The sequence below is a fragment of the Osmerus mordax genome, chromosome 21, assembly GCF_038355195.1.
Source record: "Osmerus mordax isolate fOsmMor3 chromosome 21, fOsmMor3.pri, whole genome shotgun sequence".
In the NCBI taxonomy this organism is placed as follows: Eukaryota; Metazoa; Chordata; class Actinopteri; order Osmeriformes; family Osmeridae; genus Osmerus; species Osmerus mordax.
Window position 1 is genome coordinate 12,905,791 of NC_090070.1, and position 18,544 is coordinate 12,924,334.

Below are 18,544 nucleotides of genomic sequence, written 5' to 3' on the forward strand. Positions count from 1 at the left end.
CACACCACAATGGAAAATGACATAATAGATTCAATAAAAGCAAAATAAAACAATGACAGCATGTGTCTGTCAATGTGAAATTTGGCAAGCTTCTTAAGGCAACTCAGACGCTGATGACCTTTCTTACAGACCATTTCACAAATCAAATGTCAGTTTGGAAATCAATGACTATACCTAGGTATTTGTAACTCTCCACACGATCCACAACCTGTCCTTTAACAGTTGTGGTAACGTGATCTACAGTAGAAGTTCTAAAATCAATAATCATATCTTTTGTTTTAATAGTATTTAACTGTAGATAAGAATCATCACACCAAGTCACAAAATCCTCCACAACTGGACCATGGCCAGACTCATCCCCTTGTAACAGGCTCACTATGACTATATCATCAGCAAACTTAATAAAAACTCTGTTTTCATGTAGGCTTTGACACAAGTTATTATACAAAATGTATAATAAAGGTGAAAATACACAACCTTGTGGGGATCCAGTAGATACACTTTAACCCTTGTGTTATCTTCGGGTCATTCTGACACATCAGTCATTGTGACCCACCGTCGTATTGCGACAACTTTACCGCATATAAAAACAAAGTGAAGCATTTTCTTTCTCAGCTCGTAATACTCAAGCAGTCATCTTGCTAGGATGTGGGGTTGAATAGTATTAAAAGCAGAAGAAAAATCAATGAACAACAGTCTTGCATGTGTATTATTTCCCTCCAAGTGCTTAGTCAGTAAATTTAATAAAACAAGTGAAGCGTCCTCAACACTTCTCTCTACTCTATATGCAAATTGCATGGGATCGAGGACTTGTCTAGTCTTACTCAATAACTCAGTCTTCACAAGTTTCTCAAATGATTTCATAACTAAGGAGGTGAGGGCGACTGGTCTCAGATCATTAAGCACTTTAGGATTATTACATTTAGGAACAGGAGTAATAATTGCCTCTTTCCACAGGCTAGGTACCTTTTGTGTCTGTAATGACAAATAAAAAATAAAACTTAATTTCTTTGCACAGTGCTTTAAGGTTCTACCACATATGTAGTCTGGACCCGGGCTCTTGTTCACCTCAGTGGAGAGAAAATCTTTCTCCACTGCTGCTTGTTCCACGACTAAGTGGGAATCATCTTTACACAGGCATCGCAATTCGTCTACTTCATCTTTAAAATTAAAACATTCAAATCTTGAATAAAACCTGTTAAGAGCATTAGAAAGATCGACATTGGATTTAAAACCCTCTATACATACAGTGCCCTTATTTACATTGTGCTGTAATCCCACAATTATCTTCATGCCAGACCAAACTGAGCCTAAATTATTGTCTGCCAATTTTTTCTCTAACTTAACTTTATATGCTTGCTTAGCTTTAAAAATCTCTGTTCTGACTTCTCTCCTCGCAATGCCTCTCTCTAAACCTTCCCCCTGCTTGTAGGCTAGCTTCTTATTCTGCAAACTATTTTTGACTGATTTTGACATCCACGGTTTAGTATTTGGAAAAACCTTAATTTTACGTGTAGGCACAATCATATCCTCACAAAAGGTTATTTATGAACATACAACATCAGTCAATTCATCAATTTGTTCACAAGAGTCTTTAAACGCCTCCCAGTCTTTACAATTGAAGCACCCTTGCAGGCGGGCGATAGAGTCTTCAGACCACATTTTAACTTCTCTCATCTGAGGTTGTTCCCTTTTACATAAAGGTTTATATATCGGAAGGAGCTGCACACAATTATGGTCGGCAGAAGCATCTACTTGCATTGTGGAAGGTTTTGGTGTGGTCAGGCAGGCCTAGGACTGGGGCTGAACCAAGGTTTTGTTTTAAGAGAGTGAACGCCTTTCTAAAGAGTGCTAAACAGTTAATGACATGAAACTCTGATGTAGGTAAAAATCGTCTGCTTGATCAGAGCACCGACCTTAATGGAATCCTTCACTGCAAAACCGAGTTTACCTTGTCATAGTTGAATAACAACAGTTTGGTGGGTAAAATACATACAGTGAACCTAAAACTCCATTGACACATCTTTCCTATGCAAATTTCACAATTTGAAACTGCTGCTGTAAAACGGTAGGTTTCATAAAATCCAGATGTCTCAACAGGGGCTCCACCCTATTTGGCTCTAGTCTGTACCTTTGTCACGCCCCAAAATTTGCTGCGCGCTGCTCTGTGTACTTCCACGGAATTACAAAGAAGAACGTTTTTCAAGGATATTGAAAATGGACCATCGTAAATGCAGTGTTCCAGCCTGTACAGGGAATGCTGACACTTTTCAGAGTCTTCCCAAGGAACCAAACACTCGACGGGCTGTGATGTTTGTCTATGAGAAGATCCCTGTGCAGTTCGACCCTCAATTACACATTTGCTCGAACCATTTCACCGAGGACAGTTTTGAAAACTTGGGACAATGTAAAGCAGGATTTGCTAAGAAGCTGTTGCTGAAAATAGGTGCTGTTCCGACCTTATGTTCATCACAACCGCAATCTGTAGTATGATGTTGTCGCTAACAGTTATTAGCAATGCTAACGTATCCTGCCTGTATCTAGGATTGCCACCTTCAATACAGAAAAATAAAGGACGCCTGCCGCAGCGGGGGCCACACCCCTCGGGGCCACACCCCTCGGGCCCGATGACATGCCAGTGGTGGTAAATCAAAACTTAAAACATGTTTTCATAAAAATAATTAAGATTGATACATGGACATTATAAAAATATATCTTCTATTGAAATCCGTGTGAACAGATGCACTCAGTCCATCTCTATATCACAACTCAAGTGGTCATATCGTCATAGCTGAATACACAGCTATGACGATAATAAACATAGGCCAACAAAGTTTGACAGTGAGACCACAAAAAATAGGCTTTTGGAGGAACTTGTTTTAATTAACAGATCCATAACTTATGAACTTTAAATTAAACAAATACTTTGATACTCAAAAAGGTATATTGGAAAAAATATATATAGTGCAGAAGACTTGAAAATGATCTTCCATGAACATCATGAACATGATAACATCAGTGGACCAGAAGTAGTAGTGTGCAGTACTGGAGCGTGTCAAGCCTACTTCCTTTTATAAGTGTACTTCTTATTACGCGGGGGGTATCTGGAGCTGCCTCCGCCATTCTTTCAAATCGAATCTCCGCCAAGAGACCCGCCCTCCTCTGACTCTAATTGGCCGTGAACCTAAAACAAACCAATCAAACCAACGATGGCAGCGAGTATTTCCCAATCAGGGGTAGAATAAGACGAGTCTTCACAGAATGTGGGTGGGATGATTTGCATGGGATGCTGCGTTGAAGACAACCCTGAAGATACGGGACAAACCCCGTCCCGTATTGATTCAAAACAGGACGCGCTATTTTATTCTCAAATTCGGCACAATTACGTATTTTAAGGGACGGGTGGCAAACTTAGTCTGGGTATATCGTGGCAGGGGCCACCATTAAACATATTTCAAAGTAAAAGCTGTAGTTATCCAATTTATGTTTTATTAAAGTTACCATATCATCCAAAAATATATAGGCTATGGCTTTTAAGTTATCAAAGCAACAGGCAACTACAGCATTTATGGCCAAATGTTGACCTAATAATAATCTGTCAGTTGTATTGAAATCTACAGAACATATGAAAAATACCAATGGAACAACTCAATGTTTGATGAAACCGATATTATATTATGAAGCAGTTCTAAAGCACGATTCACACTTTGTCCTTTCCCTTCTCTATTCTAAAAAGATGATCAGTCTGGTAGATTAGATACCTGTTTTAGATGGGTATGCTTTACATCTACAGGGATAATAAAGTGTGATGGCCCTCCCCTTTCCTGCGTTGCCATGGTGATTGGGTTGATTGGACACACCTGGACCAAGTGTGGCTTGAGGCTTCAAAGTACCTGCTCCAGGGATGGGGGAAGGGGGAGAGCGACCTGAGCTGACCACCAGCTTATGAAAATGTCGTCCACATGGTTACCAGTTAAACCATTGCTAACCGTTCCAGTTGTGCCTACGTCTCTTTTCCTGATTACATCCGTGAGCCAGTTGTAACAGAAGAAAGAAATAACTTGGCTTATAAGAAAAACCTGTAAAACCTTTTAATGTTCAAAATACAGACAAACTTTTTATATGGTTAAGGTCATTTACACATCAGATTATTCAGGCCTCTAGGGAAATATGTCATTCAACCTTTCAAAAAATAAATAATAATATTTTTCAAACCTTTAGAAACTTTTTTGGAAAACTTTTTTAATTCATTGATTTTTTAATTAATAATATTTTGAAAACTTATTTTCAACCTTTCAAAACCTTTTGAAAAATATTATTTTCCACCTTTCAAAACGTTTTTTCCCCACACACGGTGTAAGAAGAGGAGAGAGAAGAGGAAAGAGGGGAGAAGAAAAGCCTAAAACGGAGTAGAGTAAAGCAGAGCACAAGAGTCTTTTACACTGAGAACACAGGGGGAACTGATTTCCCTGGAGGCCTGAGGAAAGTGCTTTCCCCCCTGTACATTACAGTCTGGTCATTTATAAAGCAATAGTGATACTGGTGATGTATGTTACTGTGATCATTATGTGGGGAACAGATTTATCTGTGAAAAGAGTTCCCCCCCTCCTATGTTAAGGGTCATCTACACATCAGTCTTCCTCAGGCCTCTAGGGAGATCTGTCATTCAACCTTTCAAAACTTTTTTTAGAAAATATTTTTCAAACCATTTAAAAACCTTTAGAAACATTATTTTCAACATTTCAAAACATTTTCGAAAATATCTAAGGTGAAAGGTAACGGTATCTAAGGTGGAAGGTAACGGTATCTAAGGTGGAAGGTGCTCCTTGCTTGGCACCAGCACATACAACAAGGAGGAAGCAAAGCATATAAATACCCACTGGACAGGAAATCAATTCAAACTGATATAATTTATCATTAGATAAACCAAACTGGTCTTCTGGCATAAAACATTACATCATTCACAATATGATATCTCTCCTGTGTGTTTTCATGTGACCAACAATACTTATTTTGTGAGCAAATCGTTTGTTACATTGTTGACACTGATAAGGTTTTTCTCCTGTGTGTGTTCTCATGTGACTAACAAGAGTACTTTTGTGAGCAAATCGTTTGTTACATTGTTGACACTGAAAAGGTTTCTCTCCTGTGTGTGTTCTCATGTGATCAACAAGAGTACCTTTCTGAGCAAATTGTTTGTTACATTGTTGACACTGAAAAGGTTTCCCTCCTTTGTGTCTTTTAATGTGACTAACAAGATTACCTTTGTCAGCAAATAGTTTGTTACATTGTTGACACTGATGTATTGTTTTTCCTGTGTGACTTCCCTGTGGTCTATTGTCCCTTGGAAGAGCCTCATTGTTTTGTGTTCTGTTCTGTAAAAGCATCACTCCTCCATGTTCCTCCTCCTTCAAACTCTGAGCTGCAGGACAGTCTGGAGCTACAACAGAGATTGGTTTGTCATATGAGACAAGGAACAATTTAGATTTATATCTAAAAGTTGTGTTACATTTTTAACACTGCTATGGTTTCTCTCCTGTGTGTGTTCTCATGTGTTTAACAAGATTACCTTTGTGAGAACATCGTTTGTTACATTGTTGACATTGAAAAGGTTTCTCTCCTGTGTGTGTTCTCATGTGTTTATCAAGATTACCTTTGAGAGCATATCGTTTGTTACATTGTTGACATTGAAAAGGTTTCTCTCCTGTATGTGTTTTCATGTGATCAACCAGATTACTTTTGTGACCAAATTGTTTGTTACATTGTTGACACTGATATGGTTTCTCTCCTGTGTGTGTTCTCATGTGATCAACAAGAACACTTTTTCGAGCAAATCGTTTGTTACATTGTTGACACTGAAAAGGTCTCTCTCCTGAGTGTGTTCTCATGTGTTTATGAAGAGCACTTTTGAAAGCAAATTGTTTCTTACATTGTTGACACTGATGAGGTTTCTCTCCTGTGTGACTTCCCTGTGGTCTATTGTCCCTTGGAAGAGCTTCATTGTTTTGTGTTCTGTTCTGTAAAAGCATCACTCCTCCATGCTCCTCCTCCTTCAAACTCTGAGCTGCAGGACAGTCTGGAGCTACAACAGAGATTGGTTTGTCATATGAGACAAGGAACAATTTAGATTCATATCTAAAAGTTGTGTTACATTTTTAACACTGCCATGGTTTCTCTCCTGTGTGTGTTCTCATGTGTTTAACAAGATTACCTTTGTGAGAACATCATTTGTTACATTGTTGACATTGAAAAGGTTTCTTTCCTGTGTGTCTTATGTGTTTATCAAGATTACCTTTGAGAGCATATCATTTGCTAAATATTTGACATTGAAAAGGTTCCTCTCCTGTATGTGTTTTCATGTGATCAACCAGATTACGTTTGTGACTAAATTGTTTGTTACATTGTTGACACTGATATGGTTTCTCTCCTGTGTGTGTTCTCATGTGATCAACAAGAACACTTTCGAGCAAATCGTTTAATACATTGTTGACACTGAAAAGGTCTCTCTCCTGAGTGTGTTTTCATGTGTTTATGAAGAGCACTTTTGAAAGCAAATTGTTTCTTACATTGTTGACACTGATGAAGTTTCTCTCCTGTGTGACTTCCCTGTGGTCTATTGTCCCTTGGAAGAGCCTCATTGTTTTGTGTTCTGTTCTGTAAAAGCATCACTCCTCCATGTTTCTCCTCCTCCAAACTCTGAGCTGCAGAACAGTCTGGAGCTACAACAGAGAGAGGCTGAGAGTCACTGCCTGGTTCTGGTGCTGCAGAGTGTTGTACATGAGGCTCTGCTTTTATTTGCTTCTCAGTTGTGTTGGTGGGTAGACAGTCTCCTTCTCTGATCTCCACTTGGACAAGATGTGAACATTCAACAGAGCCGTCTTGATCAGAATCACATTTCACACTGAGAGAAGTGAGTATGGAGTCTGTGGTTTCAGACTGCAGTCCTTGGAGCTGCTCTTCCTCCTGACTGGTCCACAGCTCCTGTTCCTCTTTAATCTGTGGGGGCTCTGGGAGAGAGAGCTGCTGCACATCTGGAGGAAGGAAAAAACATAAGTTTACCTTTTTGTCATCATTCTGCACCCCAGGGTTCTTGCAGGTTTCAGTAAGTCAAATTTAAGACCTTTTTAAGACCTTTTAAGACCATAAAGATTGAAATTTAAGACTTACACGACGCATCACCCCAAAAAATATTTTAATCAAAGAAATTCTGAAAAAAACATTTTATTTCAATGAATTCAGTCATTGAAAAAGCATAAATTTAATTTACAGATAAAACAATCACATTAGTAATCTTTGAATATTTTTTGGGCAAAGTTTGCAGCGAGCCTTGTACCTGGAGCTGGGTACCGCCTGTAACCAACAGCGGAAATCGCTGTGATCTAGCCATGTCTCGTTGAAAGTACACTTTCACATTTTCCACACGTAGCTGAAGTTTAACAAACTCTGTGGAAGCGCAGACCTATTTCGCGGGCAGGTATTGCATTTATAACAGGATTTGTAGGTTTATCACCGTGTACATACCAACACCAATATCCCCCAGAAAGAACTACAACACACCGAACCAACGTTCTGAGGGCAGCGTTCTGCTGGTTTAGTTTGTAGAGCTCCGCTTTGTAGGCTGCGACTCAATACTTTTTTTGCTACTTTGTCATAACTTTCTGCGGCCAGCGGTTCTGGAAATGAACGAGGGTAAAACCTTTTTTAGACCTGACTAAATGAAATTTAAGACTTCGGATGAAAATCTGGCCGTTTTTAAGACGTTTTAAGGCCTTAAATTTAAAGTTCCGAATTTTAGACTTTTTAAGACCCTGCGGGAACCCTGGCATCCTAACATCCCTGACCGCTAAAAACATACCAATTGAAATCAAACAATGTCTGTATACATTAAGGTGCTCTTAGCAGGTAATAGGTGTTAAGGTGGACCTCTCGTTACCCCAAATGGAGGGAATCTGCCTCAAGAAGACTATGATTGGATCTAAACATCACTTTCAAGAAGAAAGTTGGTATAGCAGCACAAACCAACCTTTCTAATTTAGCTACCCCCCTCTTACATGACAACGATTCTACGCACAGAAGATGATGACATGAATGTATGAATATCAAACCTGTTCTGTGTAACGTGATATTAGGTTGAGTGACAACGTCCAACAGCCTTTGTAGCCGCGCATTCTCCTCCTTGGAACGAGAGATTTCGTCTTGGCACTCAGCAAACGTTACTTCAACTACCTCGAAAATCTCCAACGCCGCCATTGTTAGTCTCTCACTTAAAAAATTTCTGATCATGTTTAATTTAGACATGTTGACACTAAAACCTCAAGACTCCTTTTGGGAAATCTAGAGAATCTGTAGTTTCAGCTTTCAGTCCTTGGAGCTGCTCTTCCTCCTGACTGGTCCACAGCTCCTGTTCCTCTTTAATCTGTGGGGGCTCCTGGAGAGAGAGCTATGGAAGCAAATCAGTGACATAATGTTTAGAATTTTAAAAAGGCATTGAATATTAATATTGACATTTAAACAAGACTGAATTCTCACATGAATATATTTTAACGTCAAATAAAATTCAGGTTGCTCAAATTTGAGCTTAAATTCAGATTATAACATCCGGGATACCAAGGATAGGTAGAGTAATGAGCATTTGCAAATATAAAACGGATCTGCGAATATAACCTACAAAACTAAAAAAATATGGCCATATATGAGAGAGATGTTTGAAATTGTCGCCATCAAAAATTATATTCATGTAATTATACAAAGTAAGGTCCAGTTACCCGCGTGACACAGACAGTAGTAACCCTTGCATAATGTTTTGAATTTTAAAAGGAATTGAATCCTTAATATTGAAATTTAAACAAGACCGAATTCTCATATGAATATATTTCAATGTAAAATAAAATTCAGGATGCTCAAATTTGAACCTAAAAGCCAAAGCCAAAATGTTTTGAACCTATCAAATTAGAGCCGAAAAATGAAAGCTGAAAAAGTTCTGATTGTAACACCCGGCATATCAAGGATAAGTAGAGCAATCGAGCCTTAATGCAAGATTTGATCCCATCGGACTCACCGAAGCATGGTTGTTTTCCCTGGTAGTCATCATGTGTTTTCTCTTCTCTATTGCTCCATTACTCTACCTATCCTTGGTATCCCGGATGTTACAATCTGATTTTTTAAGCTCGAATTTGAGCAACCTGAATTTTATTTTACATTGAAATATATTCATATGAGAATTTGGTCTTGTTTAAATTTCAATATTAAGTATTCTATGCTTTTTAAAATTCTAAACATTATGTCACTGATTTGCTTCCATAGAGCTGCTGCACTTTTGGGAAACAGAAGAGGAAAGACAACAGTTCCTTTTATGTCTCATGACAGCTGAAATGTAGGTCTACGTAGATAGTATTGACTACACTCAAGTTAAAGTAAAGAAGTGTGGGCTTTGACTTGACTCTGAAAAGTAGCCATTACTACTGTCTTCAAACATCTCTTTCATATATGGCCATATTTTTTTAGTAGTGTTTACAAATAGTGTTTGTAGGTTATATTGGCAGATCCGTTTTATATTTTCTAATGTTTTTGTGATTTAGTTTTTTTCGTATTGTGTAATTTTCGATTTACAGGTTACACATTTACACACGGACTGTTGCACACAAATAATATAGAGACAAATCTAACTCGATATCAAACCTGTTCGGTGTAGCTTGATCTCGTGTTGAGTATAACACCCGTAGTAGCCGTGCAATCTCCTCTGTGGAATCAGATTTCTTCTTTGTAGCCTACTCAAGAAGCGTTTTTTCAACTCCACCGAAAATCTCCAGCGCTATATTGCTAGTGTCTCACGGATATATTTAGGCATTTTCGAACATTGCTCAACTGAGTTGACCCTTAAGCTTCCTAACAGCTAGCTACTCTACTTCAAATAACTTACTCTTTGTCTACTAGCTACACAACTAGCTAGCCCTAGAAGCTAGTTTTTCCGTTTCTGGTACGTAGTCCAATTCATGCCGGATGTAAACAACATCAAGATTTACCATCATTCTGTGATTATAGTTCCCCCCCTATTTACATAACTGTATTGATATCCTCATGTATTGAACCCAATGCTACATATTTAAATACGTATAATGGTGCTTTTTTGAATTATTTATTGCATATAGCATCACTCAAACCCATCAATGTGATTTGTCTGCTATCAGACAGTTTAAATTGTTTTCCATCACTGGCGGCTGAAGCACTTGTTACTATAGGACAACTCTGTTGTATCTTCCTAACTAACCTGAGTCCGAATTTATGGTTCGACACTAACCGTAGTCCGTTTTGTTGCTGAACTTGGCGTCCCTGACTTTCTGGCGTGCTAAAGTTTATGACATTTAAAACAGGCTTCGTTCCCAGTCGCTGATCTCCTTCTGTAGGCCTATATTCCTCTTTTCTCGCTTTTAATGGCAGATTGCAACCAACGTTCATGATAACCGCTACTACTGTTTTCTCAAAATGTATAGGCCTATGTTTTAAAATGGACGCCTATGCATAGTCCTTATTTTGAAGAAAACAACCTAAACGTTCGTTTAAGATATTTTTTTTACTAAACTACTAAACAAAATTTACTTAATTACTAAGTTTGTGTGGGACAATGTGGGACATGTTACCAACACTAAAACATAACCTGTCCTAGCCCAGTCTTAACTAAAATAACATTTTCTCTTTTTTGTTGCCATTATGCCACCTTGTAAAATTTTAATTTACTTATGCTCATGGAAAGTGGGTAGAGTAGCCTACACTATAAGCTAACACACGTGATTATATAAATCTAATTTAGCTCAACCAAGCAACAAGAGAAAACGTCATGAACACCGGAGCAGGTCCTGATACAAGTGGGCTTGTAGTTTAATTCAACTCAACACGCCATCTTAAACAAGGAGAAGATGGCCAGTGTTGCACCAAAAGTATGATTATTCGCGGTTTGTTATTGCTTCCTAAGGAGAAAGAGTAAAACGCTGTTGACTGACCATATTAACCACCTCAGGCATAGTAACATATGTTTATCTGAAAGTAAATAAAATATATTAAGGTACATTTTCTCTGAAAAGTTTCTAAACATGTATTTCTTTGTGACTGCATGCACAAGTTACATTTGTAATAAACTACATATTCTACTGGAAAGAAAATAAATAACTAAATATTTAATGGACCAGCACATTGGTGTCAGAATATGTGACCCCACTGTAACTGCTTAATAAATGAGTTAAACTTCAAAACATTGTTTCGGGTAGTTATGTCATTCCTTCCCATTAATCTGGACAGATGTTTTCTTATTTGGAGTCATCACAGAGCCACTACCACAGAGGTCACCATATCTGACAAGTAGCAGCCGTCAGAATATGTGACCCCACTGTAACGGCTGCTACTTGTCAGATATGCTGACCTCTGTGTTTGGGGAACTTTCCAGACCAGTTATTTGTTCCCAGTTCCTGTATTTCTCCCCTCTACAATAGTTTTTTAATGTCCAGTTTCAGTAAATTCAAATAAAGTTAAGGTATCAATAAAGTTATGTAAATAGGGTAGGGGAACTATAATCACCGGAAAATCTTGATATTCCGACCTGATATAGGCTACGTACCGGAAGCGGAAGAGCTAGCCTCTTGAACTTTAGCAGTGGTAGCTCTGGATATTTTCGGTGGAGTTGAAAAAACGCTTGTTGAGTAAGCTACAAAAAAGAAATCTGATTCCACGGAGGAGAGGGCACGGCTACTACGGTTGTTATACTCAACACGAGATCAAGCTACACCGAACAGGTTTGATATCGAAATAGATTTGTCTCAGTGTTTATTGTGTGAATAGAGTAACAATCGAAAAATACACAATCCGAAAAAAACATTTGCAAATATATAACAGATGTGCGAATAGCCTATAGTCTGTGTATTCGTTCGGTTCTCATGACGTCGCTGTAGCTTTGCGCCGCCATCATTCGGACCTACTAGGTCTCAGTCATGCCTGCAATATGTTGTGCAGTTGGCTGCAACAACAGCCGAAAGAGGAACCCCGGACTGGTATTTTATTCTATACCAAAAGAAAAGGAAAGAAGAAAGAAGTGGTTAGCTGTCATTCGAAGAGATCATTGGACACCTACGTCTCACACCTTACTATGCAATGAACACTTCGTGTCAGGTAAGCCTTCGCCTCAATTTAGTAGCAGCAGGGGCTAACAACAAGAGCTATAAAATTACGTTTGGAGAACCAAGAGAAAAAAAAAATCACACCTTTCAGCCCCTCTGTAATGCGTTGTGTTGTATTAGCTGCTAGCAGATGGTAGCTGGTACATAGTGCCTCATGTACTGGCATATTTATAGCGATCAAGATTCACGTACAAATTGGCCGGAGTTCTCCTTTAAACCTGTATTTCACATAAACACAAATCCTGAAAGTAGGATGATATGAAAGTAAATTATTCGGTCTACCTATGCAAGTCCCTATGCCAGCCCCTTTGTTTATGCCCATGTAGTAACTTAATGAAAATATTTGTCAGCCATCATTTGCTTAGTGCTATCCTAGCAGTTAAAAGGAACTAATTATTGGGCTGAACCCAGTAATTTTAAACATCCCATTTTCCTTATCTGTCCCTTATTACAACCTACATAGGTTATAAGAGAGAGAGAGAGATTTACTCAGGTGGGACAATGTCTCACACATGTAATCCTTTATTTTACTATGCTCTGACATTTTAGGAGCAAAACAGAACAATCCTTTGAGCCCCGACTTTGTGCCCAGTCTTTTTGCACACACCTCTGTGAGAGAGACGGAAAAGCAACATTACGCCTTCAAAAGGTTTCAACAGACTCAGCTGATGAAACGCAAGATGCGTGAGACCTGCAGCAGTGTGGCCGACATGGAGGAGGTCACTACTAACACTGACCATCACACTGACCACAACTATTCAAAAGACACAGGCCCTGGCATCGTAGAACCGCGCGTGAATCCATCCTGCCTTGCTACGATGTCAGCACTGGAAAGTGAGTGTGCTCGGCTCCGAGCTGTGGTCCGTGAGTTGAGGGCCAGGGCAGAGGAGCGGTCCTTGAATGAGGAGGCATTCAGGGATTTGACACCATGGTGCTGGAACTCACAGCTCTTCCATCCTTTGCCAATTTAATTGTTTTGTTTATTTCAGAATTTCTTAAAGTTGGACAATCAATGACCCCATTCCAATGTTTGATCCTAACATTTATGAGACTGAGGCTTAATGTGCCGCTTTACTTTTTAGAGTACGTTTTTGTAATATCTAAGTCAACTGTCGTCAGTGTTCAATAGCACATTAGATTGAATGTTTTTTAGATGATCAGATTTGATTGATTGATGGATACTTTATTAATCCCAATGGAAATTTAGAATTTAATCTTACGGTCCCCAAAAAAACGTATTCCAAATAGTCTCCCAATGTGTTTCAGAAATGACCTTAAGAACTGCACCTCCATCATTGATTGTTTTGAAATATTTTTAGAAAAGCCAAGTAAACTGAGATGCCGTGCACAGACACACTCACAGTACAAGTACCACAACACTGCAAAATACCTGATCTCTAACACCATAAGGTGTTAGATCTTATGTGTCAAAAGGATGGAATATCTTTTCAAAGGCTAATTCTCCTACAATTGTTGTAATGGATAGCATAATAATAGTTGGAGTCGTAGATCTTCTGTAAACTTTCTGTAGGACAATCCAGGTAGAAGCTAGCTCTAAAACGGAGCAGCTAAAGCTCTAGCAGAAAGCTGAAGTGCTCACTAGCAGCACTGACATCAACAATAATCAGAGTAGTTTCCCTTCCCTTCATGTTCTTTCAGTGAGTATAAACACATCTGACAGCTTAGCTGACAGCTAGCTGTGAGCTCACGGTAAGTAAAAATTTGCTCTGATCCAGAGTGACTTACAGTAAGTACAGGGACATTCCCCCAAGGCAAGTAGGGTGATGTGCCTTTCCCAAGGACAAAACTTCATTTTGCACGGCCCGGAATCAAACCAGAAACCTTCTGATTAATAGCCTGATTCACTAACCGCTCAGCCATCTGACCGCCCTCAACTTACGTTTGATTTGAAGATCCCTTCCATTTCACAGTGTTTGGTTTTAAATGGCATATTTTTAGCTGTCAAACATGTTGGATTGCAAAATAATGGTGTCTAAATATAACTGATCTCCTTCCCCAGATGTGCAGCAGCTCTCTCTCCCGGAGCCCCCACAGATTAAAGAGGAACAGGAGCTGTGGACCAGTCAGGAGGAAGAGCAGCTCCAAGGACTGCAGTCTGAAACTACAGACTCCATCTTCACCAGAGAGTGTTTGAATGATAAAATGTCTAAATTAAACGCGATCCAAGAATTTTTAAGTGAGAGACTAACAATGGCTGCTTTGGAGATTTTTGAGGGCGTTGAAATCATGTTTTCTGAGTACAAAGACGAAATCTCCCGTTCCAAGAAGGAGAGGAAGCGGATACAACGGCTGTTTGACGTTGTTACTCAACCTGAGATCAAGCTAAACCGAACAGGTTTGATATTCATACATTCATGTTATCATCATATGTGTTATGAATCGTTGTCATGTAAGAGGGGGGTAGCTAAATTAGAAAGGTTGGTTCATGCTGCTGGACCAACCTTCTCCTAGACAGTGATGTTTAGATCCAAACAGTCTTCTTGAGGCAGATTCCCTCCATTTGGAGGGTCACTGTATTTTGCACTGTTTCATTTTTGCACGTCTGTGTTTGCCCTTCATAGTTTTGCGCCATCAGACCAAAGCAGATTCCCTGTATGTGTAAGCCTACTTGGATATAAACCTGATTCAGAACAGAACATGTTTAACATACAAACCACGCCAGAGTCTACATTTAGACCTACATTGTTTCTTTTCAACTGCTCTATTTTTCAGAAGCCAGAGATATTAAGCTACCATTTTTGGCACAACTGAACTGATTTAGTGACAGAATGATAATCGACCAACCAAACTGTCCCTACAGAGGCTAAATCTAACTTTTCTTGCCTCTCCTTCCTCCAGAAGTGCAGCAGCTCTCTCTCCCAGAGCCCCCACAGATTAAAGATGAACAGGAGCTGTGGACCAGTCAGGAGGAAGGGCAGCTCCAAGGACTGCAGTCTGAAACTACAGACTCCATCTTCACCAGGGACTCCAACTTGCATATCAGAGCATTTCTCAGTGAGAGATTAACAACAGCAGCTTCAGAGATTTTCGGGGCCATTGAAATAACGTTTACTGAGTACCAAGAAGAAATCTCCCGTTCCGAGGAGGAGAGGAAGCGGATACAACGGCTGTTTGACGTTGTTACTCAACCTGAGATCAAGCTAAACCGAACAGGTTTGATATTCATACATTCATGTTATGGTTGCAGAATGATGACAAGAAGGTAAACTTATGTGTTTTCCTTCCTCCAGATGTGCAGCAGCTCTCTCTCCCAGAGCCCCCACAGATTAAAGAGGAACAGGAGCTGTGGACCAGTCAGGAGGAAGAGCAGCTCCAAGGACTGCAGTCTGAAACCACAGACCCCACACTCACTTTTCTCTATGTAAAACATGAGTCTCAGAGAAGCCCTCCTGATCAATGTTCACATCTTGTCCAGATTGTTAAAGTGGAGGACAGAGAAGGAGACTGTCTACACACCAACACAACTGAGGAGCAAATCAAAGCAGAGCCTCATGTACAAGACTCTGCAGCACCAGAATCAAGTGTTCAGCCCCTCTCTGTTGTAGCTCCAGACTGTCCTACAGCTCAGAGTTTGGAGGAGGAGGAACATGGAGGAGTGATGCTTTTACAGAACAGAACACAAAACAATGAGGCTCTTCCAAGGGACAATAGACCACAGGGAAGTCACACAGGAGAGAAACCTCATCAGTGTCAACAATGTAAGAGACGATTTGCTGACAAAAGTGCTCTTCTTAAACACATTGAAAAAGCACACACAGGAGAGAAACCTCATCAGTGTCAACAATGTAAGAGACAATTTGCTTTCAAAAGTGCTCTTCTTAAACACATGAGAACACACTCAGGAGAGAAACCTTTTCAGTGTGAACAATGTAACAAACGATTTGCTCAAAAAAGTGTTCTTGTTGATCACCTGAAAACACACACAGGAGAGAAACCACATCAGTGTCAACAATGTAACAAAGAATTTGCTCACAAAGGTAATCTTGTTGATCACATGAGAACACATACAGGACAGAAACCTTTTCAGTGTCAACAATGTAACAAACAATGTGCTCTCAAAGGTAATCTTGATAAACACATGAGAACACACACAGGAGAGAAACAATATAAGTGTCAACAATATGATTACAAAAGTATTCTTGTTGATCACATAAGAACACACACAGAAGAGAAACCATATCAGTGTCAACAATGTATAAAACGATTTTCTAAAAAAGGCAATCTTGTTGTACACATGAGAACTCACACAGGAGAGAAACCATATCAGTGTCAATTATGTAGGAAAAGATGTGCCCACAAATGTAATCTTGTTAAACACATGAGAACTCACACAGGAGAGAAACCATATCAGTGTCAACAATGTAACAAACAATTTGCTCACAAAGGTGTTCTTGTTGAACACATGAGAACACACACAGGAGAAAAATCTTTTCAATGTCAACAATGTAACAAACGATTTGCTGTCAAAAGTATTCTTGTTGATCACATGAGAACACACACAGGAGAGAAGCCACAGTGTCAACAATGTAACAAACGATTTGCTAAAAAAGGTAGTCTTGTTAAACACATGAGAACACACACAGGAGAGAAACCATATCAGTGTCAAAAATGTAACAAACGATTTGCTCACAAAGGTATTCTTGTTGATCACATGAGATCACACACAGGAGAGAAACCTTTTCAGTGTCTACATTGTAACAAACAATATGCTTACAAATGTATTCTTGTTGATCACATGAGAACACATACAGGAGAGAAACCATATCAATGTCAACAATGTAACAAACGATTTGTTAAAAAAGGTAATCTTGTTGATCACATGAGAACACACACAGGAGAGAAACCTTTTCAGTGTCAACAATGTAACAAACAATGTGCTCACAAAAGTAATCTTGTTAAACACATGAGAATACACACAGGAGAAAAACCATATCAGTGTCAACAACGTAACACAACTTTTAGATATAAATCTATATCGCCCCTTGTCCCATATGACAAACCAATCTTTGTTGTAGCTCCAGACTGTCCTGCAGCTCAGAGTTTGGAGGAGGAACATGGAGAAGTGATGCTTTTACAGAACAGAACGCCAAACAATGGAGACTCTTCCAAGAGACAATAGACCACAGGGAAGTCACACAGAAAACAATACACCAGTGTCAACAATGTAACAAAACTTCTGAAAATCCATTTTGATTCGTTACATGGGGACACACACAGGAGAAACCATATCACAGTCAGGAATGTCACAAAAGATGTAGTCAAGTCTAATCTAGTTGCACATATGATGACCCACAGGAGGTAAACCTTAGCAGTGTCAGGAATGTAACTAAACATTTAGTCTCATTTGTTTTAACATGTTCAGTCTTGTTTTGAAATATCTTGTTTTACTGTTTTTGTTTCAACAGCGCCCCCTATGGACAATACCATGACTGCTGTAATCGAATAATCGTCTGATGATACACTGTAGTTTGGAAGGCAGCAATAAACATATTTCTCAATTCAATAAACCTTTCTATAACTTTGTTCATCGACCCTCAGCCACCGGTTGAAAACATAACGGTACACTGTGAGAACTGGAGTCAGGTGGCTGAGCGGTTAGGGAATCGGGCTAGTGATCTGAAGGTTGCCAGTTCGATTCCCGGCCGTGCAAAATGAAGTTGTGTCCTTTGGGCAAGGCACTTCACCCTACTTGCCTCGGGGGAATGTCCCTGTACTTACTGTAATTCGCTCTGGATAAGAGCGTCTGCTAAATGACAAAATGTAAATGAAATAAAAAGAGGATTTTGTACTTTGACCCCTTGTTTTCTGTGAGAATTTGTGCTGAGATACCCTGCACAGGAGGAGTCAGGGTTTCCCACAACTGTAACATCCTCAAAGGCTCATGGGTAATCAACAAACATGTCTCATCCTACATATGTGCACATAGATCACTGTTCCCTCACAACTTGAAGCTGAACTCAGGATCTTACTGGCATCACATATGAGACCGTAGAGTCTACAATGATGGACACATCAGTGTTCAGACATTTCAGGCAGGTTAGTCTAAGCCTTTTTTGTGTAAGAAAGTGACAGAAGTTTCATAATTCTTAAATGTAAGCGTTGTGGTTGAGTAAACTCACTCAAGTGTGATTACAGGCCGTCACGGCAGGTTTGATTAACGTTCTACAGGATATGAAATTTATATAAAAAGATATGTATATTGGCTATTTTTAGATGAGATGTGTGTGTTCTAATGCAATTTATGTGCTGATGTTCGCTACAACAGGGGGTAGTTTACCTAATTGTGTACAAACCGAGGGTAGTTCTGATGGTGTACAATAGTTGTGACTTCATGCATACCACCCTTGGCCTGCCTGTGT

The 18,544-nt window shown here is 39.4% G+C and overlaps 3 protein-coding genes across 5 annotated transcripts; 2 read left to right on the forward strand and 1 right to left on the reverse strand.

Moving 5' to 3' along the window:
- Positions 1–3,882: 3,882 nt before the first annotated feature.
- On the reverse strand, positions 3,883–9,926 carry LOC136965080 (oocyte zinc finger protein XlCOF22-like). Its single transcript, XM_067259078.1, has 5 exons — positions 9,679–9,926; positions 8,106–8,440; positions 6,567–7,031; positions 5,525–6,082; positions 3,883–5,302 (listed from the first exon to the last, which is right to left on the reverse strand). Exons 2-5 carry the CDS (start codon positions 8,296–8,298, stop codon positions 4,962–4,964), a joined length of 1,557 nt encoding a protein of 518 aa, XP_067115179.1. The 5' UTR covers positions 8,299–8,440; positions 9,679–9,926; the 3' UTR covers positions 3,883–4,961.
- Positions 9,927–11,964: 2,038 nt separating this feature from the next.
- Positions 11,965–17,956, forward strand: LOC136965073 (THAP domain-containing protein 5-like). Of its 3 annotated transcripts, none has more exons than XM_067259067.1 (6): positions 11,965–12,156; positions 12,714–12,998; positions 14,185–14,520; positions 15,024–15,338; positions 15,416–15,970; positions 17,201–17,956. In XM_067259067.1, exons 1-6 carry the CDS (start codon positions 11,979–11,981, stop codon positions 17,302–17,304), a joined length of 1,773 nt encoding a protein of 590 aa, XP_067115168.1. In that variant the 5' UTR covers positions 11,965–11,978; the 3' UTR covers positions 17,305–17,956. The 3 variants fall into 3 exon arrangements, with proteins under 3 accessions (XP_067115168.1, XP_067115170.1, XP_067115171.1); XM_067259069.1 differs by having other exon boundaries at positions 17,591–17,956; XM_067259070.1 differs by having other exon boundaries at positions 15,416–15,883.
- LOC136965097 (zinc finger protein 182-like) lies at positions 15,987–17,266 on the forward strand. Its single transcript, XM_067259098.1, is given in 2 exon segments — positions 15,987–17,092; positions 17,095–17,266. Coding segments are annotated over 2 exon segments (1,122 nt in total). The 5' UTR covers positions 15,987–16,011; the 3' UTR covers positions 17,136–17,266.
- Positions 17,957–18,544: the final 588 nt, after the last annotated feature.

Bases quoted from the DNA above. Each gene is read 5' to 3' on its own strand.
- LOC136965080 (XM_067259078.1), bottom strand. From the start codon at position 8,298: ATGTCTAAATTAAACATGATCAGAAATTTTTTAAGTGAGAGACTAACA. The intron at 7,032-8,105 runs GTTTGATATTCA...TCCTTCCTCCAG, and splicing joins TATCACGTTACACAGAACAG to ATGTGCAGCAGCTCTCTCTC. The intron at 5,303-5,524 runs AGCAGTGTTAAA...GAAAAACAATAC, and splicing joins ACACACAGGAGAGAAACCAT to ATCAGTGTCAACAATGTAAC.
- LOC136965073 (XM_067259067.1), top strand. From the start codon at position 11,979: ATGCCTGCAATATGTTGTGCAGTTGGCTGCAACAACAGCCGAAAGAGG. The intron at 12,157-12,713 runs GTAAGCCTTCGC...CTGACATTTTAG, and splicing joins CAATGAACACTTCGTGTCAG to GAGCAAAACAGAACAATCCT. The intron at 12,999-14,184 runs GTGAGTGTGCTC...CTCCTTCCCCAG, and splicing joins TACGATGTCAGCACTGGAAA to ATGTGCAGCAGCTCTCTCTC.